We start from the raw sequence: 26226 nt of genomic DNA on the forward strand, positions 1-26226 counted from the left end.
TGGCATTGAGAAACAAGTTAATGTTGAACAGCTGAGGTATGTCACAGGAGCTGCCAATATCCAAATGACACAACTGCTGCTGCATCAACCCTACCTGTGCAAACTAGAAAACCGCTGCCATCTCGTAGTATTTCACAATAGAAGAAAAGAATTTGGCTCGTAATAAATTGAAATGCATGTTGGGGTGAAATATTTTATGTTTCCACCCATCTCAGTGGGGCATTGCTGTTGTCAGAAAGACTGGATTGGTTTCTGTGAAGTCTGTTCATAAGATTATGTTTACCTTGTAAAAATTAAAATATTTGCGTACAAAATGCAGCTGTAACCTGAAAAACGTCTACAGGAGTGATACTTTAGCTGATCTATTCCTGTGTGTATTCTGAGCCAAATCAGTTTAGTGACAAATAAGCTTTACCACTTTATGTGCTGCCATTAAGCCTTATAAAATCAGCACAGCTGTAAAAGAACAAGCTGGATTCTGTTTCTTTTGAAGCAGGATTGAGAGAACAGTTTATTACCATCTAATCTGGTATTTATGTCTATCTCACTGAAAAATAGGTTGTATAATTAAGGTTCCAATAGGTTCTGCAGAGCCTTTACATTAAAAATAAAAATCAAGATAATACATAAACTGAAAAGCCCTCCAGCTTCAACCACAAAGCTGGGAATTAGAAAGCAAATATCATTCATTGTATATTGAATACATTGGATCTGTAGCTGTTGATACGCACCACGCAGAAGCCCACAGTGACACTTCAGTAGTCTTTGGTCAGGAAAGAGTCTCTCTTCACAAACTTTAGTGACTTCAAGTCTTTCATGTGGTGAGCTGAGAATTTCTTTGGATGATTGGTTCCATAGTAGGGCTGGTACATAGCTTTTGATAGCTCCCCTTCCCAGCCATTCCCAGTCTTTTGGAGTCCTTGGTAAGTATGTTGTGCCAAGGTGCTTGCTGCTGACAGGAAGCTCTGAAAAGCCTGCCTTATCCTCCACTTTACCTTCTGAGATTAACCCAGAAAGACCGTAAACTTCCCAGTCTCCACACCGCCACTATTGGAGGATGAATTTTACTTCTAAGTAATGCAATTTTTGCTTGTTATTCTCCATCTCTGATGATTCTCAATAAAGTCTTCAGTTACATCAGTGGCACTATCATGGAAAGAGGGTGATGCTAAGAGAAGGTTAGTATGGATAACTACTGCAGCTCCAGTCAAATCATGCTGTCATGTTAGGTACTGCACAACCATACATTCCTGCAAAATCTTAGACCCTGTGCAAGCTGCAAAGAAGGCCTTGTGTTTACTTTTAAGTATTTATCTTGTATTGCTGCTTACAATTGAAAACCTGGATTCCTGGCACCAGAGTTAAACAAAGCTTTTTGGTTCTTTGTGCGTACAGTGGCTATCACCAAAATGATCTGATCAAACCAAAGCACAGCAAATCCACTTGCCTTTCCTATCTCTCCAATGTATCTCTCTCAGAGCTTTTGCTTCCAGTGTTTAGGACTTTACATTTTTCCTATTCAGAGCCATCTGATCTTGTTGGCCATGGCCAGTCATCCTCTGCAGACAGAGAACCACGCTGCAGTAAAGGCTTCTCTTTGTAGCTCCATGCAATCACAGTTTGATTCATACAGACACAAGCCCACGTCAGTAGCATCCCAAGCTACTTGAGAAGTTAGGAAACATTTCTGTAGTTTCAAACTGGTTACATCACATTTGGGTTGCAATTGCAGCCTGTAGTTTTGTGAGTGCTTATTTAAGAGTCTGTTTTTGTTTTTAGTAACAGCAGCAAATACCTGGACTTGGTGTTCTTGGAAGTGATCCTGACCCATGTTGGCATTAATTAGAGTAATCCTGCTTCTCACAAAGTAGCTGTTTGATGGAAGAGGAGGTTGGTGATTTGCATCCAAAAAGTTGCAACTGTTGGCAGAAATATTGGTGTCAAAACCTGCAGGAAAAAAACATAGGCTGCCCTCCCAGCTGAAAGGCTCTTCTCAGCACTGTCACACCATGAGGTGGTCAGAACAATGGGTTTTTATTAACATTCCTGAAAAATGTGCTGGCTCCTGGTTTTTCTGACCATGGCTGACTCTCCAGTTCAAATTGTGACCCAGCTGAGAGACAAAAGGAAGAAGACCCACCTGAGAGATCACATATTCATTCAAAATGGGTGGATTGCAATAAGTAAGATAATTCAGTGGTTCTAAAGAGTTCAAGCCAGGTTTACCAGTTATCCCTGCCCATTCTGCCAGTATCTTTTGCTGTCCAAAGGAATGGCTGACTCCCACATACTGTAGTTGTATGTAGTCTTCAGTCTAGTGTTACATTGGGGAGACATTCCTTTTCCAATTCATGCCTCATGATTTTGCCCTATAGAAGAAGGTAGCCACAAAAAAGGCAACTTGGTACTAAAAATTAGTCCAGATGTATTGAACTGTTTCATGTCAGATCCTATTGATTCATGTCAGATCCTATTTTGACAGCTATGGTTAGATTTTTACTATCCAATACAAGATCTTTTCCTCTTTCTCTGTAATAAAAATATCTAATATAGAAAACACAGATATCTCACTCTTAATTAAGATCACAGTGCTTTATTTATGATAGCCGGTGTTCCAGGAGGCTACATGGAAATACTTGTTTGCTGTACTAAGCTAAGTTTGAGATGGCCTTCCCAGAATATTAGATCATATTTTGAAGTGATTTATTCAGTGGAGATGGGGAACCAACATTTCAGCAGCATGCACAGGTCATCTCTCTCCTTAGGAACAGGTCAAAGAACTTGAAACCCATAATATAATATGTGAACATCCATCTGGCAGGAAAGATCAAAATTGAATTATTAAGTGCTAATACATTTCTGACATTTTTATAGGCAAAAAAAATTGGAATAAAGCTGCAGAAATCTCTAAGAGAATGGGTAGCAGCAATTCTATCATTTGCTGTGGCTTTACAGGTGTGGGTCATCAGGTTCCCTTTTCAGCACATACTGTGCAGGCAGATCTGTATAAAAGGACAGGCAGATACAAAAAATTCGTGGGCTTAGACCTTTACTATTCAATTTGCCAGAAGAGCATGACTCCACAACGGAATCTGGCATCTTTTCATCCCACCACTATCCTTGCCTGCTCTTTCAGTGCCACCAGCTGTCCAAATGAATGTATGATTCCCTGCTCTCCATCATCATGTCTCCTTTTTTGAACATTACGTGGTGGTGCTGGATTGGCCAGAGCTTCTCATCAGTAACAGACACGTTTGGTTTCTGATTCCTTACTCATGCCTTGGCTCTGCAGGAGGCAGCAGCAAGGAAATGGGCCTCATCCCTTCGGGGCTTTGCTGCCCGTGTTCACCATTCCTTAACTCATTACCCCAGAGCTACCTGTCTCAGTAATACTGTCTGTGAGGAGAGGCTGAACGGGATCTCAGCTTCTCTGTGTGTTTATGAGAGTGAGAGAAAAAATGTGTAAGATTGAGGTAGAATGGCCATCTGGATGCTTCTGGCTAGACACAAATATTGGTCCACCCTCCTGCAGAGGAGATGGGATGTTTTATGGGAGTAAGAACAAGGATGGGTCAGGTTGGTTGTTCAGGTCTGCCCAGATGGGTAGCAACTGGAAGTTCCCACCTGCTGGTGGCATGGATACCTGTGCCAATGCTGTGTGTAAACTTGAGTAGTTCCAGTTCTGCAGTTTGTTTCTGCAGACACTGTTCTCAGTTGGCATTTTTACTGGCAGAGTCTAAGGACTCTGGAAAGTAAGTCACCTTTCCCAGCTGCAGTTCAGGTTTCCTGCCAAGAAACTGGAGTTGTTCCCTGGACTGTCTGTCAGTAGTTAGTGAGCTGGGTGAGGCATCTGTCTCATTTGGATTTGTACAGTGCCTAGGCTGGGGTCTCTTCAGTCTGGAGGGAGACTCCTACATGATACTACAACTAAACGAAGAGGAATGGGCCACTTCATCTTTCTGTCATCCCTTTCACTGCATATACTCTTGCAGTGAGTTCTATATTTTAAGTCATTTGTTTCTGAAGGCAGAAGGGACTCTGCCAACAGAAACCAAGCAAACAGACAAAAAAATGCCTCATCTTAACAAAGAGGGCTAGAACTCTATAAAAGTAGCAAAACGGATATGAAAGGAAATGGATTATCACCCATTAAGAGAGTGTTTTAATGCTTTATGTGAAAGAAGTTGGATTTTTGTTACATGGTTCACTGAAACCACAGCTGCTATCAAAACACAGAGCAACCTAGGGATGAAAAAGACAAGGGCTAAAGAGTAAGGAATAAGTATAGGAAGAAAACCTCAGTAGCAGAAGCAGGCAGAAGACAATTAGGAAGGATGTGAAAGCAATAAGGGAAGAAATAAGAGAAGTCAGGTTGAGAAAAGGTGTCTCTTCCCAATGGAGACCTATGTTTTCCAATTCACGTTCTCCCAAAGCCCAAGATAAATATGCAGAAACCCAAAATATCTCAGGCCATACAGAAAGAAAAGGTAGAGGATAATCCCACAGATGGCATATTTGTTTTGTGCAACTTTTGTGTTCAGCACCACAAGGATTAGTGCATTAACAATACACAGACTTCAGAGAGATGGTTTCACAGATGAAGGAAGTGCCTCTGGGTTTGCTTCTGTGAAGTCAATGGGAATGTTGCTATTTGCTTCAATGAAAGGAGGGCCTTATCTGACTGTCTTAAAAACGTTACAAAAAGCAGACTTGAACCAGTAACCAAAGCCTCCATGCTTGTCCTGAACCTGCTTGTTCACCACCTCCTGTTATGTTCTGTGGAGGACTGTGAGGGTCTTTACAAGGTCAGAGCAGGGTCTTTGCAAGGTGCATCCTTTCCTGGTGTCACTTGAGGTGCCTGGAGTGATTCCCGTCATTTTCTCCTTCCTCTCATATCTGGGTGCTCCACTTCCACTTGGCTTCGAAAAGTGCTGACACCACTGGGGCTAGGTCAGTGTCACGACAGGCTTCCTAAGAACAGCAGATGAAATACTGAGGACTGTAAGGGTTGATACAGACTGCCTGCCCAGCTTCCTTCTATATTTTTGTGTCTACCTCTAGCCCTGTTTCTTCCTCTTAGCACTTGTTGTATCCAAATCCATTCATGGTTTTGATTTCTTTCATGGTATTTGGCTGTGACAGTGCTGTACACAGGTGCCCCAAACCAGTTCCTTCTCCATAAATCTATTTCTCTCAGCATCCTTTCAATACGTGACCCTTTCATAAGCTTCAGTGCTTGTTTTCAAAGCCATTCCCCTTCCCCATCTTGCAGCAAACAGCTCCTTGGTCTAACTCAAAACTGCACATATCCATCTCCTCCTAACAGACATAAACCTAATGCTCTGAGCCTCCCCTCCTGCCTCTGATCCTTCTCTCGGTTTCTCACCCTTGCTTTCTTTGCTCTGTGCTGATGAACATTTGCTCTCAAGGGGAAAGAAGACCTTAGTCTGTGCACGAAACACCAGGGATGTTCTGAAGAATCATTAAGCCAAACCTTCATCCCTGTCCAGAGGAAATGGGATGTCATCTCACTTTCTGAAATGAGAAAGGCAGCCTTTTTGAGGCCCCCTGATGGACTTACAGGTGTAAGAGCCTATGACACATCTTGAACTGAATGCTAGGCATGGAAGATTGCTGAAAAACCTATTCTAAACCACCATCGCCTGCATTTTCAACTCTTGTTTTACTGGATTTATAACCTCAAAGGGAACTGACAACTAACAGGAGCAACACCCTGCACCATTTTCATGCTTCCAGCATAGCTGACCCATTCTTGTGTATCTCCAGCGTAAAGGTGTGAGGACTCCTTGTCTATCCAAAGAGCAGTGTGAACACCAGCCCAGGATCAGTTTTTTCTTGACTGCCAGGACAGGAGACCATTATTACTTACAATTTAATTACAAGTACAAAAGGCAAAGGAAGGAAAGGGTTAGTGAAATGGCCTATTTTAGTTTTCAGTAGCTCTCTAAAGATCCCTAAGGATTTTCTTACCTCCCATTAAAATTTTGACTGAAAATGCTGATTGTAAGGAATCCAGTAGTGATACAGGCAAAGAAAAGCAGATTGTTAAATACTTTTGCTGCAATAAATCTCCAGGCACTTGAAAGCCAGTAGGGCATGAGGAGGAGAAAGGGTGGATGAAACATGGGCTGCATATTTTAGTAGGATGACTAAAAATCCTGTATCAGGGCTCAGCAAATACAAGATGTATAATTTCTAAAGTGTTTTATTGCTCCATTCTTGCAAGTTGTACTTTTGTCACTGTTCCTGTCTACATGAAAACGAAAAACTTTCCCAGCTCCTGCAGAGCCCTGCTTATTCTGCCCTCATCTTTCCCTCTAAGCTTGTTAAATAAACTGCTCAGCAGAATAACTGGAGATATTCCCCTACTCTTTTCTCCCAACCTAGCAGTCTTTTCCTCTCCAGCATTTTTTTCAGTGCTCTTTTTCATTCTCTCTGCTGACTCCATTTGCTTATGAAGATGAGGGGTCCAAAGCCACCTGAGAACCAGATCTGCCCACATTCCTGCATTCAAGGCTGAGTGTTTGCTTTCTTTTTTCTCTTTTCATTGAAAAATGGTATCCACCTAAAAGAAGTAGAAATGAGTCTGAGTTGATAAAAAGGAGTCTGTGCAGAGTGTGTGCCCACAAACCTAAAACAGTTTCAGGGAGGCTTAGGGAAATCTCTGACGTAGAAGTCATAGATGTGGAGCAGATACCTCCTTTCCCAAGCATTTGCATGCATGTGGAAGGGAGCAGGTGGAGCTCAGGGAGATCTGACCCCAAAGTGACTGACTTTATGAAAGCCTTTCTCTTCTTAGTCAGAAATTGAGATATGTGCTCTGCCTGGTTGGTTGTGCCCATCACTAAGGCTTCAGTCAGTTGGGTGAATGATGCCCTTCCAGAAACTCACAGCATGTTGCTTGTGGCTTTAGTGTAACTGAGTGACAGAACCAGGGCAAGCAGAATATTAACCACAAAGCAGCAGGTACAGGAAGTCAAGGAATGAATTAGATTAATAAGATTAGGATCCTTCACTGTATTTGCCAGCCATGTGATTTTTCTCAATGCCGGTTAACAAGCAGAGGAAAGCAGCAACTACCTCGTTAGCACAGGGCAGGAAAAAAAAGAGTAACACATTCAGTTTTGCAGAGCACAAATACTATGTATTTCCTCTTTCTCTGTGTAAGAAGTTGACGGCTGTCTAGCATTTTCAATTAGAGAAATAGAAAGTACTCAACAAGCTCTTCAGCTGAATTGCCGTGCACAGAAAGTACTTGCCTGCTGTAGTTACTGGGTTACTGATGTTCGGAACGAAAGTGAAGGGAAATACAATATTCCCAAGCCACCAGTGTCCACCAGTCTCTGCTACGAGGAAGCCCTTTGCTCCTGACTGAATGTTCCCATCTTGGGGATGAAAGGTTCCACTCTTCACAGCTTTCTACCACATTGGAAAGCAAATACAAGGAGCCCATTTCCTTCTGGGAGCTGGAGGTAGAAATGATATGAATTTGATAGAACAGTAAAGCTAACAGTCCCCATACTGAGAAAACCATCGTGGGGTTTTAATGATCATGAACAGGCATCACCTCCATGGTATATACATCAGATAAAAAACACCTTCAATATCCATATTCAAAGAGTTTAGTGTGACCCCTCCTATGTTTGATAAAGATTAATCCCCCAATCCAAAAAAATGAAAAGGGACTAGAAATTCCAAAAAAAGGCTACCTTTCCAGAAGTACCTGGTCCCTTTCCCTCAGTAGCACCCCAGAGCCTTTCCTCAGGTAAACACCACACACCCTCAACACAGAACTAGATTAAGAGCATATAACCGTGCTGCCTGGAGGTCCAAATGGCACAAAAGGCTGTATTCATGTGCCCAGTGCCCAGTCCTTGTTAACACTGCAGCCCAGTATACAGGCTGGCTTAAGGAGATGCCTGTTCCAGTAGCCCACAACTCTACCTCCCTCTCTGGCTCCTAACTGCACTGGAATGTGTATCAGTGCCGTGGAGACTGTGTTGCAGAGACATCATAAATTCAGGACAGTGAGGTAATAGGTCTTGACCTTGTCAGGTCCCAGAAACAGGTAGATGCATAACAGCCTACTTCCACATTCAGCATCTTCATTTCCAGGTACCTGTTGTAGGGAGGGTCTGGAGGTGCTCTGAAGCCTGCGAGTGCAAACCACAGACCACACATGCAGATGGCAACACTCATCTCAGCCATACTTCATTTTCCCAGTGCTGCTTCCCTGGGACCACTCAGGTGCTTCAGGCTTAGTCATGACAGGTTGGCAAGGAGATACCCAGAACAAAATAAAATGCAAGCAAGGAAAGCCTAATGCCTGGTGTAGACAGAGAGCTTAGCAAGGCTGCAAAGCAAAGCACTGATGGGCAGCCACATGGAAATACCCTGTGTTTGTAACAGCAGCAATAGGATGGAATTTGCCTGTGTCCAACATTACAGTCACTGACATTTCCGTGTGGAGTGGCCGAGTGAATCCTAGTAATGGGCTGACCTATTTCAGTCACATGGTACTGTTTTCCTCCTGCTAGGTGAGACAGCAATGCTTCCCCACTCAGGAAAAAACTAGGACCTTTCCCCTAGGTGCTTTATGGTCCCAGGTTCTTTATTTCTGTAGGTGTCCCATCCTAAACACTCTTCCTCTTCCTGCTCATTGTCTTCATCCCCCACACACCCCCACGCACGTGGCTCTGGATCTCCTCATCATGTTCTTCTCGTTAAAAACCCCATTGTTCATTTGTTTGTTTGTTCTCTCTCTTTCTCTCCTCTTTTTCTCTCTCTTTCCCTCTCGTTTTTTTTTTTTCCTTCTTTCTTTCTTTCTTTCTTTCTTTCTTTCTTTTTTTGTCTCCTCTGTTTTGTGTACCCAGGCAGCCCATTGAGTAACTTCTTTGACGTAATTAAACAACTTTTTTCAGACGAGAAGAACGGGCAGGTGAGCCATCCCCCCGGCACGCCAACCAAGCATAGCGCAAACAGCAAGCGGAGCGATTCCGGTTCTAATGACTATGGGTCTAGAGGAGACAATAAGTACCCTGCTGGCAAAGACAAGGCAAAGATGGTCTCATCAGTCGGCCTACAAGACCAACCTTAAATAAACACATAAAAAATTAAATAACTTAGAGAAAAAAAAAACAAACAAAAAACAAAACAAAACAAAAAGAAAAAAAGCAAGAAAGAATGAAAGAATATTCCTTAGCAAGCTAGCCTCTAAACTAGAAGGATGTATATACCTTGCCACAACAGTACAAAACTGTCTATAGACAAATTTTGTATGAAGGAATGACTGTATATATATACATATATATATTTATATATGATATATAATATATATCTCAGAAACAAACACAAAAACAAACGAATGAAAGAATGAAAAGAAAAGAAAGAAAAGAAAAGGTAGCACAGATGACAAACCCAGTTCACCAGATCTTGGGTTGTGGTTTTTTCCAGTTGTTTTTTTTTTCCTCCCTTTTTTTGAATGTTTTGCTTTTTTTCTCCTTCCTGATTTTTTGGGTTTTTTTTTTTTTTTGTTTTCTTTTGTTTTGTTTCTTGTTCTGTTCATGCTCTCTCTGTGTTTCTGACGACACCACTTGTTTCCGCTCTGCTACCAGGAATTATCCCGAAAAGTTAACATGTCAGCCACGGCTTCACCTTCTGTGCTCTGCGGACACTTGTTGACGGAAGGCAACCGATGTAGACTGTCCAAGGACCAGTCCTGTTTGAGGTTCCCAGCCTCCCCTCTCCCTTCAGGAAGTGGGCTTCTCCCCCACTTCTCCCCAAACACCTCCCCAATGCACGCCTGGTTTTTTTTCTCCCCTCTCTTTTTCTTTTTTGGTGCTCCACAAGAGAGATCTGCTCAGTTATGGGATTGCAGAGTCTGGGCTCAAAGGAGGTTGCAAATTGTTGGAGTGAATTATTTACCCTTGGCAACTTCTGTCCGCGCAGGTGAACGCAGCCCAGAGAGGGAGGGTGTGGGGAAGGAGACGGGTGTAGCGGGAGCGCAGTGTTCCATGAATCCAGAGCACGTTCTCATCAGAAACCAGCCAGGAGCAACTCAAAACTAAGCGTTGAACCAAGACAATATTGGGGAGCTTCATCAAGGGATTTTCTTACCTTTTTCTTTTTTTCTCCCCACCACCTTTTCCTTTTCTTTTGCCCCCTTTTTTTATATATACATGTATATATGTGTGTATATTTATGTATAAATATACATACATACATATATATATATACACACACACAAACTAATTGGTTTTTATACTGTATCATTTTGCTTTTTAACCTGCTGGAAGGGGAAAGGAGTAAACATAGGAGGGAGAGGGGGTTCAATGAATAAACACATACAAACAAAACATTAAAACTTAGGGAAAAGGCAACTTCTGGTAGCAAAGAAGAGGGACAAGACTCTGCCAAGGACTGTCTCTCCCGTCACCAGGCACAGTTGCTGCTGCTGCTACTGCTGCTCCTCCTTCAACACCTTCCTCCCCACCTGTCAACTCCCTGCCACTGTGCCACCGCGCTGGGACCTTCTTCAACCAGCTGGATCCTCCACCACACCCTGCATTTAGAGGCAATTGTTGTGTTACTAGTGCTGCATTGATATCAGTATTATTATTTCTTTAAGTTACCAGTTTCATTTGTTGGCTTGGGTGATTTTTTTCTTAAAAAAAAAGGAAAAAAGAAAAAAAAAAGAAAAAAAAAAAAGAAGATGAAGAGGAGGAAGAAAAGAGACTTATATTAGGTTTTATTTCCTCTGTGTGTGTGTGTGTGTGTGTGTGCAAAATCACTGGCACTTAGTTCATCAGAGCAAGACAAGGTGGAGTCAGGGCAATGGGAGACTTAATCACGAAGCTACTGTAAACTTTAAAATTTACTGCAAGATATTTTTATAACGTTTTGGTTTTGGTTTTGGTTTTGTTTTTTTGTTTTCAAAGGGGAGGAGGGTGGGATTGGGTGGATGGGGACCTTTTTTTTTGTGTTTCAGTTATTAGGTCTTGGTTATTTATATATACATATATATATATTTAAAAAAATAAGCTGTTAGATATATCTTCTGTTTAATAACTGTGTAGAGGCAACATTGATTCTTATTTATTTTGGGGAGGAGGGGGAAAAAAGACACAGAAACCCTGTAAGTGTTGATTTTGTGACTTTGAGAAAGAAGAATTGCCGCCTTTTTTCCTCCTCCTCAAGAGTTATGTGACCAAGTGTAACTTATTCTGGCCCAAGCTCAAAGGTTAAACAAACAAAAAGACGTGGTTTTACGCGTGGAAGACAAAACACAGTGAGAAGTATTTCTTGACTGAGATTTTAAGAATGTAGGCTTAGCATTAGTGTTCAGCTCTTTTATGACCTTCGATTGCTGCTCGTTGGGTTCCTATGGGTGTATGTTGTATCGCAAGTTTATTTTTTTTTTTAATGATAATGTTGGATGAGTTCTTTTTTGTTGTTGTTGTCGTTGTTGGTTTTTTTAATAATTTTTTCCCCTTCTTGGACCAGTTTTACTTGTACATAGGTTTGAAGATTAAAAAGAATTTTTAAAGACACAACTGGGGCAAAGACCTTTGACTTCTGCCCTGTTTCCCCATTCCCCCAAATGGGAGGGATTTATTTTAATTTTTTTGCTTTATTTATTTATTTATTTATTTTTTCCCTATTCTTAAACTTTTCTCTCTCGTATTGCTGTGTGCATGTCAGACACCAGGGGGTGATGGCTGGGGAGGGGGGGAGGCAAGGGTGCAGGAGAGGGGGGCAGTTTTAATTGCATGACATTGCTGTAAATTAGTCTCTTTTGCTTTCGTTGTCTTTCCTGCCTCTGCCCTCTCTCTACTTCTCCTCCGAGCTCCCCTCCCATCACCCCCGTCCTTCTTTTCCCTCTTTTCTCTTCCCTTGTGTATAGATTTTGATGCTTCTGTTACATTGTACCTCTACAAAAGGCTGGGATTTCAATACAAGATAATAATAATAATTTAAAAATACCTATATCAGCAAAACCCATGTGGTACAAGCAGGAAGGGGATTACTTACACAAGATATAAGAATAAATGAAAGCAATACCTCTTGTTATCCTTCCTATTTTGTACTTCGAAGACACACACGCGCGCACACACACATATACAGACACAAACTGACATTATTTAATGGTTTGAAATGGACAAAAAAAATCTGATGTATCCCTTGTTAAATAACTGTGAGCAACTTTAGTTCAAAAACCAATAAATTCATTCAGTAAAGATACCAGCTGTTGAGTGTCCTGTTTATGTCCATGAAAACAAACTTCTGGCCAGTGCCAGAGCCGGTAAGTACCGTGGCACGGCCTCCTGCACTGAAGGAGCTGAAGATGGCAGCTGAAGGAAGGCAGCGCACTCCTGGCCGTGGAATTAACGCCAGGGTCCGAGGAGCAAGGACAGCTCAACCCTGTAGGCCTGGCTTTCCGCAGTAACGTGTTCCAAAGCTTAATCCAAATTTCAGAGCGATCGCGCCCCCTGAGATCTGGTCTGGTTGGAAGCCACTGTACCAAAAACTGTGACTACGTGTGATTGTTCTCATCTCTAACCTGAGCTTCTCGCGTTGCTTCCAGATTTAGCAGTAGGAAGGATTTCTGCACCCTCCCTGCCTGAAACACTCAGTCACAAACATTTCAGAGAGCTGCTCAGGTACGTCCCTGGCTTGTGTGGATCTGGGGTTTGTTGCTGGCTGGTTGGACAATCCGTGTGGCTGCTGGCTTGTCACACCTCGCTCTCCGTTCCTTTCCTCTGGGTTTTTAACTGCACGCAGCAGTTCCCCTCCTGGGCTCTGACCTGGCTGGTGCATCCCCGGGAACAGCAGGTGCTTCCCACATGGCTGGGGAGAGCATGGCAGGCCCAGGCTCACAGCAGGGCTGCGGCCCTGGCCCTGAGCACACCCTGGCCCAGCTCTCACCACAGCCTGGCCAGCTCCAGACGTGTCCCCCTTCATCTCCCCTCTCGTGTCCCCTCTCCAGAGCTGCCCCAGCCAGGCCAGGTTGGGTTTCCTGCCAGTGGAGGCTGTGAGGGGCAGGCACCACCCACCAGGGAGGGAAGGCAGGAGGAGACCTGCCAGAAGGTTCTGTAGTGCCGCCTCAGCTTCAGGGATGCTCTGGTGAGGTGAGGGTGGCTGGGGAGCCTCTGCCCTGCCAAGCAGCAGCCAGGCAGCAGCCATACAAAATACACTCTTACCTAGGAAAAAGCCAGAGTGCTTATAGGGTCTTTGGGTGATTCACTGGCCTGCTAAAACTGGAGGGGAGTGGAGGAGCTGTCAAAGATGAAAAGATGAGGAGAATCACAAGTGCTGCAGGATTTGGTCTCTGTAACACTGGAAACCCAGGACTGGGAACTAGCTGTATATCATTTGCATCTCTGTAAGTGAAAGGATGTGCTGGGCTGCAGTGTAAGACAGGGGAAATGGGATTTAAGGGCAGTGTGGCAGCAGGTGTACGCTGCTGCTTTTTCTGTTTTGCTCTCCTGTTTTCAGCAGTGTTCATGAACTTCTATGATCTGTTCATGTCTCCAGTAGTATGCACAACTAGCATCCCCAGTATTGTTAATTACGGTCTTCAAAAGCTATAAGAAGAAATAATGATTTTGCAAAGTGAAGGACCTCATGGTTAGGGCCTGTCTACATTTATTCTGCTTCTTGTTTGGCCGTGTTGTAACACAGTCTCTTGCTACATGGTGTCATATTACCATCTGTAGTGCATAGGATGTGTGCTTCTGACCAAACAAAGTTTATATTTAAACTGTTGCCCACAAAACACCCTTCTTATTTTACAGCTTAAATCTGAAAGCAAGCAATAAATGTAGCTGGGGATTTTGGGCTGCCTCTGTGACTGAGGCAGTTGGATTGTCTCTGCTACCAGGTGGGGGCTGTTGTCCTCATCCAAACCCCATCACAGGTGATGGCTGATGAGATGCTGTGAGCTGTGCCACCTGGACTTTGTTAAGTGAGGCTCTGAGCTCTGTAGCTCTTTGGTTCTCTTGGAGGGTTCAGCTCTTTGGATTCAGTAGCTAAAAAACTTCCTGGGTTTAAAGTTCATCTGTCTGATTTCCTCTGGGTAAAACAACACGGTGTAGGACCTTCCAGGAGTAAACTGAAGACAATGTAAGTGTGTAATACTCCAGTTGGTGTTTTCTGTTTGTCTGTTTCACAAGTAGATGTTAACTTTGCTTAGACACATGTGTACATGAAAAATATGTTTGTGCTTAAGGTGAGCAGTTTTTAATTGAGCCAGTACCTGACATGTGCTATATAAAGCAATAGATGGTGTATATGCATCAAATGAGCAGCTGAGCCCATAGGAAGGTAGATCTCATTGCCAGGTGTCAGTCTGGGGGCTGAGAAAGAGGTTGGTTGTGTTGAATAACACTTATGCAAATTGTCCAAGCCTTGCAAACAGTACCTGACAATTTCCTCAGTTTTCAGGCTGGCTTTAATGAAAGTGATCGGATGCAAATGATTGAGCTTTAATGGCTCTCACTGGGCATAGGCAAAGACAGAGTTTGTAAAGACAATTAAACTGTGTGAGGCCTCCAGGCAGTGCGAATTTTGTGCCTGCTGTTACAAGGTATGCCTTCTTTCCTGATGATTCAGACAGTGCATTTAACCCAATAGGCTCGGACATTTTCTTAAATACCTCAGCAGAATGCCCACAGGGATTGTGTTCTCCCCTAGAGAGTCTGCAGGACTGGTCCCCCTACCTTTGCTTCGTTTCAGCTGTATACAACCAATTGTATGTGAGCTCCTCTTAGAAGGGCAGAGTTTGGGTGAGGAAGAGATTTTTAGCTCTGAGTTTCTTATTATAGAAAACAACAGGGAGGGGAGAGAGACACTTGTCTAAAAACTGGAAAGTATCTTAGTTCTTCGTTGTACCCTTTAATCTTCTTATTTTATTTAAAACCACTTCAACAGCTGCAGCTCCTGCTTAATTCGGAGAACAAAACTGTAGCGGTTCAACTATCTGGGGATACTTGAGGCCACAAGTGGAAGGGAAACCCACATTGAGGGCAAGTCCTTTCTTCTAAATGCACAACTTATTGTGAGGGTTATTTTTAGTGCTGTAATCTCACTGAGTACTGCTGAGAGGAACTGTGCCAGGCAGGCTTTGAAGGGCTTGAGAAATGGGATTTCCTGTTCCACCGGCTCAGCGCTGACTCTTGCCATTGTCAGGAGCTATTATCGCCTTCTCACAGCCAAAGGAGATAACACAGCTTCAAGGTCAAGGAAGACACAAGCTTCCATCAACGGCATTAGCACAAGGCAGAGTTTGCTTGCAGCCAGGGTGGGTGTTTCTGGTGTAGCCAGGGACCTCTGCCTGGGCAGAGAGGTCCGCCCGTGCGTCACAAAACCACACCGCAACCGAGGCTGGAAGGGACGAGCTCATTGCGTTCTCAGTGTCTCCAAGGGGGACGCTGCGCAACTTTTCTGGACAGCCTGTTCCAAAAACAGCTGCCCAGGGAAGTACAGGAATTTATTGCTCCACAGCTTCTGTTGACCTGCTCTTTGCTGCACCTCCTGTGTTTCTGTAGAGTGTTCTCTTTTATGTGGACATTCCTGGGTCTGGAAGGCAGTACTGGCCCAGCCCTGGGAATGGGACACGTTTCTCTCCGTGTTGTCCAGAAGAGAAGGAAAACAGGTTGGTCTAGGGAAGTAGTAAGCCTTGGTGTAGGAAGCACTTCTAGGTTTTAGAAGACCTGTCAGACAAAGCAGCTGTGTTCACTGTAAAGTCTCAGATACTCTTGAAAAGTATTCACGTTGAGACGGCGGCTTCAATTTGCGTGTGTGTTCTGGATGGTTCCTCTGCAGGACATCCTTGTTCTGAAAGTAAAATCAGATTTCAGAATGGAGGAAACTAAACTGAAACAAGGCAGTCCTGACTCACACTGGAGTTACTGGAATTAGATCCCAGCATTATGCTGTTTGTGACAATTGCCTTGGTCAAGTCTTGTTATTTATAAGATGCACAGTGGGATAATGATTTCTCTCCTGTCTGAAACAAATTACTTTGATAGTTCTGGTCTTATTGACTTATTGAATCATGCTGCTCACAATTAGGTGCAAGAATGTATCAGGGAATGTATTGGATTCATTAGGGATGCTTTGAAGATACGTGAAAAGCCGTTTGTAGGACTTGGGAAGAGATGGAATCGTGGCTGAGGCCTCCCTTCACTTTATGAGAATGCTCATGAGCTCCAGTTCGCATAGGGTTCCTGATCTAAACTCTTGTGCATAAGTGCAGTATAGGAAGTTGTTTCTCTCTGCCCAAGAGCCTTCAGTTTTAGCACCAAGTTGCACAATAAGAGCAGAAATGGGTACAGAGTAGGTAGAACTTTGTGTTTACATAAGAGCTTAAAAAAAGAAAGGCTGGTCCCTGTCTACTGAACTTTAGGCCAGCGTTTTGATGGACTGTGATACATCTCAGCAGCAGGTCCTCTGCAGAGGATGGTGGAAAAAGCAGGATGGTTGGGAAGAGGGCTGGACTGGGACTGCAGTGTCCTGGCTTTGGCTTTTGCTAGATGTGTGGCAGTGGGTGGCTCCCCCTTTTTTAATTGCAGAGGTGTAGAAGCTGAGGAAGGCAGCAGCACCTCCTTAGCAAAGAGCTTTGGGAATGGCTTTTAAAATGCCTGGAATAAGAAGTAGGTAATTTTGTGAGACTATTCCTGATTTACTTAAGTTGAGCAGAATCTGGGCATAGAACAGGAAACTCTTGTCTGAAACACAGCCAGTTTGCTGTGGATCTCTGAAGTTGCTGGCTCCTGATAGAGCCTTCCTGATGTGATCTATTCAGATGCTGTTACACTTCAGAGTTGAGCACCTTCTTTTGCTTGCACTCAGGTAGCTCAAAAGTGTCCCTGGAGTGGCCTTGTGCAGAGGAGACCTGGACCCAGCACAAGGGTCTGTGGTACAGTGTGTAGTTTGATAGACTCCTGGTCTTAATTTTCTGAAGTGTGTTCTCCTATAGGGAATGCAGGAGTAGACTCAAATAGTAGCCTTAACCCTTCAGTGTGAAGGTGTTTATTTACTGGACACTTGGATGGCACAATGATGTGGCTTTGTCAGCACTTTACAGAGGGGACTGAAATTTTACCTGGTCCGAATAAGCAGTAAAGCAGAATGCCCCTTGCTCTGCTGAGGCTGGAAGTGGGAGTAGCTACGTGAGAGAGAAAGCACAACTCTCTTCCCTTCACTGCTCCTTGCCTTGTGTTGAATGTATAACATAAATATGTGTGTGAGGCTAAATAGTTTGTAATTTCCAGCTGTAAAATACTCTCTGCAGCCTGCAATGCACCTGACATCAGCCAGTGGCTTTCCCAGTGCTGGCAGCCCTATTCTTGGGTGTTACAGAGTTGTGGGATGACCCCAGCAGCCACATCTGGCAGAGACGTGTGTTGGCTGGATTATAAATTGCATTTAAAGAAGGAGGTAAAGGTCCATGCTGCTGTTTCCTTGTTTCTAATTTAGGTTTGGTTTGGTTTGGTTTGCTCAGGCTTGGTGCTGCAGGTGACTGTGCTTGGAGTCAGTGGTGAAGGAGTCAGGTTCAGTTTGAGATCACACTGTGGTGGTGGGCAGACCTGACCAAAATGGGTTCTGTTTGCTGCTCCACTGGGTTCTGCACACAGATATTAACATGTCATATCTCACAGGTAGGTGACTTTCCAGCACAGGACTGTTCTTCAGCTCCCCAAGTTTTTCCTCTGCTATTACACTGCATTTTATCTGCTTTCCCAGGTTCTCTGCTTTTCTTAATTATCATCTATGTACAAATAGTGACTGAGCAATTGCTGGCAGGTTCCTCAGAATCTTGACCAGGCACACACTGGTGAAATGTATGGGACTCCTGTGGCTTGTGAAACCTGGGAGTTCAGAGCAGTGCTCCCTTCAGGCCCTGAAATGAAGAGTCTCAGAAATGAAGGTGGGCTTGCTGTAAACCAGGCAACTTCAGCCCAGTTTCTCTGATGGTATGAGCATTTTACACAGAAGAAAAGTGAAAACTTTTGGAAAATTCTTACTTAAGTGCAGTTTTAATTAAGTTTGATGCACTAGCTCTAGCTTTTTTCTGTTGCTAGCATGTGCGGCTTGGTTTTGGTTAGTGACCCAAACAAAGGCCAGCTGCAGCCATTTACTTAAAAAAAAAACATTAGTTCTAAAAGCTGTTCTGCCAGATGTGTTTGGAAGTGTGTGGACCATGGTTTCATTCAGAGGTGTGAAAGCAGATACAACCCTGATGTTCAGTTTCAGTGGAGGTGCACTGCAAATTTGCTTCAGCAGAAGGGATGAAAGAGGAGAGCCTGACAGAATGTTAGCCAGAATGAGGAGAACTGCTGCCAAAGGATCTCGTTCAGGAAAGGGGAACAAAGAGCTTTTGTCACCTTAATTTTTACTGCCCTGTAATGGGAAGGGCTCACTGCTTGTTGAGCCGTGTGTGTAGCTGAGCTTGGTCTCTGGTTCATTGTCCCCAGGCTGTGTTAATGTGCAGTTTCTGCTTGCATTTTCCTGCTCCATCTTGTGAGGAGAGGGACAGTCAGCCAGAACACACCAAGCAGCACTGGCCATGTCCAACATGAAAGCTTTACCACAGCCCCCGAGGCAACAGGTAGAACCAAGTGCTTGTGGTGTCACTTGGAAGTACAAACTGTGTGTTTTGCACGTATTTTGCACCAACATAAACTTGCTGGTCTGCCTGTTGCTTCCACAGCTGCTGCTGCTCTGCTTTCCACAAGAGAGGGGTGGACAAACATTTTGTAGCGTGCAAAAGTCCTGTAGAGAGACAGAATATGGTGTCACCCACTGTGTGCCACATGAGGCAGTTGTGCTACAGAGCTTTTGTGCTGGGCCTTGTACAATGCCCTGCTGATTTTCTGGTGTGGGGAACAATGTCTAGAACACAGGCCCTTCCTCAGAGAGGGCAGGGTAGCAAAGACACTGTCTTTTCTCTTTGCTCCCTGAAGACTTTTACAAGCTGTATCATGTGCCAGCTGTCAGTGGTGCTGTGCAGAGGCAGGAGAGGAGGAGGAGAGAGAGGTGTGGATATGCCTCTCTCCAGCCTGTGTAGCTTCTCTGTAGCTTTGCAGAGACATGACAGCATTCACTTGGTGTGACAGGATCACAGATCAGAGTCTGTTTGCAGGAGGGGAAGGACCAGACACAATCCTGTCCTGCTCAAAGGGAAAGGTCAAGTAGAGCTGCTGCCACAGGAGCCTGGACAGATAAATACTGTGGGACATTACTGAGGCATGTTTCAATAGCACACAAAAAACAAGAGTCTGTTCTGGTACCTGCAGCAAGGGACAAGCTTTCCCCATGTAGGTGTGACAGACAAGGAAAAGAGGTATCTGTGGTCCATTTCATACAGACTCAGGAACGGAGATGAAGAGCAATTCAGTGATTCTCTCAGAGGAATTCAGTGGCTTGGACTGGAACTTGAATCTAGATCTTATCCTAGCAACAGCACATGCCAGTGACCAGGTCTACAAACCTCCTCAGGGGCCTGTCCCCAAAGACAAGATCTTTCATTTCTCAGCACATCACTTTAGCTCGTTTCAGATACAAATGCTACAGTTCTATCTTTTTTAATGAAAGGAAAGTTGTTTTGGCCTTTCTTGTCTTTCTTATGGGATAGCACCAAGATCCTGCATGGTATCTGCCAATTGAGAGACTGCAGAGGAAGTCTGGATCATGCAGACTGTCCCAGTTGTGCAAGCAGTGAAACCAGTGCCCAACTTTTAGAAGCTAGAGTCACACAATTTGTGATTTGTGGGTAGTTCTGAGGTCTCTGTCCTTTTGTCTCTGGGGACTTTTATAAGTGTGTGTTCTTGTGGGGGTTCTTTGACATCAAGTAACATGGGAACACAGGCCAGAATTTTCTCCTTACTCGGGAAACTTAGGGGTTCATTTACAGGCTCTTTCTCCCCTTCTAATAGTTGCTTGTTTCTGCAAAACTTGTGAAAACTTCGTAATTGAATCAAAACTCCTACTTGTGTTCCAGGCTGGTTGGAATCAGGTAGCAGTTCAAAAGTTTTTGGGGTAAGCAAGAAAAAGGGCAGATGGAGTCTTGTTTAAACTTCCTTCATTTCAGACACCCAGCTTTAAAAAGAGCCCATGTTTTCAATTCTTGGGCCAGAAGACTTCCACTGCAAAATAAAGCAGTGCTGTTATGAACCACCTGAGCTCTTTATCTGAGGAGCACCTGGATCAGAAATGAATGTTAATCCAGTAAAAACAGTTAATTAAACAGTTCTAATGGGAGCTTTAATCTCTTCTCCAGATGTAGTTTTGCTTTTTGCCTTCATCAGGGAGATTATGATGGAGCACAGAGGGCTTCTAATCCAATCAAAATTCCTTGATGGAGTATTTGTTGTGCTTTCACATTTAAGCAGTGGTTACACCACAATATTAACTTCATTCACGGAGTTGCTGTCTTGTTACTAAATTCAATGTTCTGGTTTGATGCAGGCAGAAGAAAGGTGGGAGGGCAGGATACAAATGTGTCCTGTATCTCTGTGCTGCACAGAGTTGTTTGGGACCAGGCTTTGGGATTCAGGTGACACCTTGCAGTCTTCTGGTGCCTCAGTGCTGACTTTGTGTGAGCTTGAACTGATCTGCCTTAAGCCCTCAACACCAGTAGTGGCTTTGTAGTTGAAAATCTCATGTGGAAGGAGCTTTACCTGTCCATCTGGGAATTGTGTGTCTGCTTTCTTTTGCCCTACAGTTTGTGTAGAGATTCTTCCCAAGTGTTTTGGCTTCAAACTGAAATTTCTGTTTGGCAGCAGGATGCTGACAAATGCTGGCTTGCAGTGCCTGACTACTTTCCTGCTATCTACTTCCTAATGTCATCCTCTGGGAGTGACATGAGACACTCCATGCACAAACCTTTTTGGGTCAATAGGTGCAAATTCAAGGGGAAAAATGCTCTTCTGCAGACCGTGTCACTGGTATAATAATGAATGAACGATGATGTTATTGAGGTCTTGATGCACATCTTGTTTTAATATTTGCTTGGACCTACCCATCCTCATATGCTGGGTCTGTGATGCTCCGATCACACCACAGCATCTGCTCTGTAGATTTCATTTAAGACAGTTTAAATCAGTTTTAAACTGGTAAGATTATTCAAATACATGTATTATTATTTGTACTCTCTCAAAAATGTTTTTAAAGTAGCTGAATTTTTCACAGTTCTGCTGTAGTGGGTACAGCTGGTCTTCAGCCACAATTTGTCTTCTGCTTCTCGTGTTTACTCCTGCTAAGACAGGTTTTATAGCCACAAGGATTCAAATTAACTTTCCTAAATTATTGAGTGTCAGTAAACCTGGCTGAAAAGGACACAGAGTTCTTTCTATTACAGGTTTTACATAGATTTCAGGTAATTATTTTGGGTTTATCCAGTGTCACTTTCCTGTCCTAGAATATCTTTTTAAGTAGAACCAAGCACAGGGTTCTCCTTATTCATAAAAGTAAATTGTTTAGTGGGATTAATTTCTATATTAAGAGCTATTTCATTGTCTACCTTTACATGGCAGAGTAGCTCTTCTACCTAAGTTTTGATGCTTAGGAACAGAAAGAATATTCCTTGAGACGATTTGGGGAATGAATCCTATGGAAATCAGCTTTTTGTGTTTGATACTTCGTCAAGTGCAATTAAGAGGGGGGCAACAAGTAATTTAGGAAATTTCATCTACTTAGAATTAGTGCTGTCAAGTAAAGGTCTTTCCTAAAGGAATTCGGTGCACAGCCACAGGATCAGAACAGGGCTCTGTACCCGCTGTGTGTCCTGCGGGGCTGGATGAGTGCGTGGAGCTGCAGAGCTGTGCTGCCTTTCTTCTCTTTCTCAGACTGGGGATTCACCGCCAGCTCCTGCACTGGCATTAAAGCCCTCGGTTCAGAGTGGGAGTTAAATTAGCGGCTGGTGCCCAGGACCAGTTTGTTTTCCCTGTTTACATTTCCTTTTGCAGTCCTCGAGGGCAGTACTTGCTTCAGGGCAGGTGTCTTCTAAGCCTTACTGATGTCAGGTTGAAGCAGTGGTTTCACAGAAGCTGAAATCCTCTGTGAGGTGGCATTTGCCCTTTCTGCATCTGAGCTGATGTTGCAGAGGGTTGCTCTCCACTGAGCACAAAGCCTGTCTAGCCCAGACTCTTTCTACTCTTTCTTTTGAATTATCCCAGACACCATTAAAAGGAGGAGGAGGAGGTTTATGTGAGGGACCCTCTACCACTTTGTGAGAGAATGTGAGCTTACCTGCACTGGTGTGTGGGAAAGTGCCAGAGCATTTTAATGCTTATGTTTTAGAAATAATGAAAATAATTAGCAGATGACAACATTAAAAACAAGTTGCTGCTTTTGCTTTTTTTTTCCTTTTCTTTTTTGGCTAGACAAAGCTCTCTGAGTGTTCTCTCATCTGAGTGCTTGGCCACAACAATTTCTGTTTTCTCCAAGTCACACGCTAACCTAGCTTTGAAAAGTCTTATTGTTCATGTCAGCTGTCACAACCAGAATAGTTCTGTTCATGAAAAGAATAGAGACCCATTAGGACACTGAGGGGTTTTTGCCAGCTGTTTGGAGTTTCTCTCATGTTATATCATCAGTTCAGCTGGAGAGATTTTGCTGTACTGCATGCAGCTTACCATGTTAAAGATACCAGATCTGTCTTGAAATCCTTCAGGTACTGGGTTTATATTCAGTATAAGGCACAACAGCATGGATAACTCAGCCATACTGAACCCTGTGTTGTGACTACTGGCAGCCACTGGGCAACAGAACTACATTTGAACTGCCTGGTGTTGCCACTTGTGCTACAGGCACAAACATTGGTTTCATTTGTTTAGTAGGTTTAAATAGAACAAAACAACAACCTACTCCTCTGTCTGCAGTTTAGATAATAGAAGACTATTTCTGGATTTGAGTTCTTTCTGTTAACAGCTGAAATGGTGACCTAAGGATTGGCTGGGACAAGTTTCATGACAGATGTGAGCAAAGGCTTGTTGGGTGAAGTGTGGCTTTGATGAGATCAGCATGCTTAGTAGGCTTCATAAAGCTGGCTTGTTCTTTTATGGGATGGATTGTTTCTGTGGCAGTCCTTCAGTCTCCTGCTGATGTGTAGGAGCTATTTGTTACCTGACAGCATCCATCTTTAGCCCCTGATCACTTCCAGGAGCATCCAGCCATGCACATATTCAGCCAGAACTGGTGGTACCTCAGAGCCATCTTTCTCCTTCTTCAGATCTTCTTGTCAACAAAGTGGTGTTTTCTGGTTGAGTTTCTTAACTCTCTTGCTTAAGAGGTTGTTACTCACATATAAAAGGAGTGTGCTCTGTGGGATCTCTGACTTGGTAACTTCCTGCAATCCCCAGGCAAGGAAGAAAGGCATAGCTTTGATTTTGCTGGCTTGAAGATGCCTGACTCAGTTTCCAGCTTGCTACTTCAGGACCTTTCTTAGGGCTGGGGTAAAGCTGCTCCTCTGATCTCTACACAGCTTCATTCCCTTGAGGTTAAAGGTACAAGTGGCTGTGCAAAAGATGTGGTGGCACTGTTCCCATGTCCCCTTCCCTGAATGGCCAGAGGTAGTCCTTGTGACAGACACAAGCTGCTGACCTTGGTGCTTGCTTACCTGCTGCTGGTATTTACTCCAGATGGCACGGATAGAGAAATTATTTTCCTCCTCTTTTTATTTATAGGCACTTAGGCTTGGGTTTCCTAAGGGTGCTGCAGCCTCAAAGACCATGCGATAATGACAAAATGGGAGGAAGTTTCAGCTTGATAAAACATTTCACCCTATAAATTTATATATACTATAAATTTATGCAACCTCAGCTCTTCAGCAGATTGCTCATGTGTGCAGAGCACCAAATATGAAGAACAGGATGCCCCAAAACACACATAGGACTATTGCTGGGTTTAAGTGAAAGACTTCAGCCCTGTGACAGCTTGTGCTTTGCTGTGGTTTTAGGTCTGGCTGAGTATGACAAGGCAAGGCCTGCCAAAGGCATGTATGGCAGGGTGGATATGTGGGTGTGGGCCTAGATGGTTCAAAAAGGTGTTTTCTAGTAGTGTTTGGTTATTTTTCTGTGGTATTTTATTTGTTTAGCAACACTCCAAGCATGGGGATATGGGGGCATTGAATGTAGGGTAATTAAGTTGTCTCTGTTGTTCTGACATCACTTTAAACAATCTACAAAGGTCTTGTGTTAGAAGACCTAAGCCTGTATCCAGAGAGATGCTGGGATACAGTGTTTGCTGTCTGTTAGTCCCAGGTGACTTCAGGCTCAGTGCTCAGAGTGTGGGGCATCAGTGGCATGTTCTAAGCATGGGAGGAAGTCACTGACAAGCTCTGAAGGCTTAGTGGCACTTCTGTGTCTGAAGTTTCTACAGTGTAATTCAGTAACCACTGAAATACCCTCGGATGCCTTCAGGCTGAGCTTTACAGTAACATTTACTCCTGAGAGGAAGAACATTGGTGTTGGCACAATTTCAGTGTTTTCCTTATTCCCACTGTTAAACCCAACAAGATAGGCCACACTAAAATAGGATTCATTATTTTTGTTCTTGTTAACTGCTTGTAAAATGTAAAGCGATTACCCCGGCAGATGAAGCACCCACGCTTTCAGGAATCTCAAATGCCTGCAGAGTGAGGCCAGGACAGCTGCCATGAACAACAGCAGGCTCTTCCAGAGGTACTGTGGGACTGCACTGCTCTCCTGGCAGCTGAGTTGTTTGCTGCTTGGAGCCAACACGTGCCTTCCCACGACAGTTCTCCTATGGGAAGCTAAGGCATAGTCACCCTGGTGTTTGACATAGACAACACGGTGTTGTGACTGGAAACTCCAGAGATGAAGCCAGGTCAGTCCTTCCAGGGTTGAACTGCCTCTTGTTCAAGTCCAACCTTTCTCAAATGCTTCAGGTCTAAATGGTCTTTTAGAGAACACAACTGCAAATGCATTTTTACAGGAAGATAATAAATTACCAGAAGTTACTTGGGGTTGAGTTGTTGTTTCTTGCTCTCAGTTTCTTACTTTGAACTTCACTGTGCTCTCAGGGCAAGCAGCAGAGGAGCCTTACCAATGGCACTGTTCTGACTGCTTCGGCTCACCTCTGGTTTTCCCTCCAGACTTTAGTGCAGGGAGTTGTAATGGAAAGGCTCACATCAGCATGGAGACTGAATGGAATACTTGTCTGGATAAGCAGGCTGTAACAGGACGACAGGGTCGGGAAGGAGTGGTCTTGAATACTGTATTAACAGCACTCAGCTGAGCAGGGCAATGAGACAGTGGCACCCACAATCCAGAAAGGACACAGGAAAAGTCTGGCATCACAAAGTTTGAGGTCGTTTTCAGTCCCTCCCCCATCCCCCACTCCTCCTCTTCCCTTCTCCTGTGCTCATGCCTCTTTGCTCGTTCTCTTTCATGACTTACTCTTTTTCTCACTTGCACACGTGTCATGATCTGTTGTTGCTAGTGCACACTTCTTCATAAGCTTTTTTCTTGCTTGTGCTTTTTCTATTTTTTTGTCCTTTCTTGCTCATGCTTTGTTTCTTGGTTTTTTGTGTTTTCTTTTTTAATTTCACCCCATGGTTGTGCTCGTCCTTTGCTTTTTCCTTTGCACTTGTTCTACCTTCCTCTTCTCTACTGCCTTTTACTACAGGTACAGACTTCATTCTGGAAAACTTTCTCAAATTTATGCCAGGTCAGTTATTAATCATTCATAGGCCTCAGGTAATGATCAAAACCAGAAGCAAACAATTGTCACAGCTTTGATAGAACAAGTGCAAGCAAAATCTGGCATTTCCCCAGCTGGAAACAATGACTGCAAGAATTCAGCAGAAACTTGAAGGAAAGAAATAAGTATCACTGTCCAAATACAGTACTGATATAATACTGTATCCAGAGAGATGCTGAGATACAGTGTTTGCTTCAAGTTATCCAGGCACCCACTGCACTTGCAGAATGGATATGTGCAAAACAGGAAACCTGCCCCTCTCCAAGTGTTGCTTATCTTCATATTCCCTGGGGAGGCAGTTCCTAGGGCTACCAGGAAAAGCAAGGAATTCATTATTATAAATATAAGCTCACAGGGTGGAAGACAACCTATTATTTTATAAAGCTGGCTGCCAGCAGGGCCAGCAGCATTCACTGGTGGAAGGGAGGCTCTAGGGGTGGAATCTGGTGACTTCTGACGCTGCACACACAAAAACAAAGC

General features: G+C 43.7%; 1 protein-coding gene across 16 annotated transcripts in view; it reads left to right on the forward strand.

Moving 5' to 3' along the window:
• The window catches only part of BRSK2 (BR serine/threonine kinase 2), a 310896-nt gene extending 298635 nt beyond the window's left edge, over positions 1-12261 (forward strand). For 7 of the 16 annotated variants that reach the window (XM_032111641.1, XM_032111644.1, XM_032111642.1 and 4 more), the window contains 2 exons: positions 8895-8959; positions 9636-12261. In XM_032111641.1, the coding sequence (XP_031967532.1) occupies positions 8895-8959; positions 9636-10088 (518 nt within the window). In that variant the 3' untranslated portion in view covers positions 10089-12261. Of the gene's footprint in view, positions 1-5429; positions 7717-8894; positions 9160-9635 lie in introns of those variants that run through there. The other 9 variants (XM_032111647.1, XM_032111648.1, XM_032111656.1 and 6 more) reach the window with 4 other exon arrangements.
• Positions 12262-26226: the final 13965 nt, after the last annotated feature.

This window comes from Corvus moneduloides, chromosome 6 (assembly GCF_009650955.1).
Source record: "Corvus moneduloides isolate bCorMon1 chromosome 6, bCorMon1.pri, whole genome shotgun sequence".
Classification (NCBI taxonomy): Eukaryota; Metazoa; Chordata; class Aves; order Passeriformes; family Corvidae; genus Corvus; species Corvus moneduloides.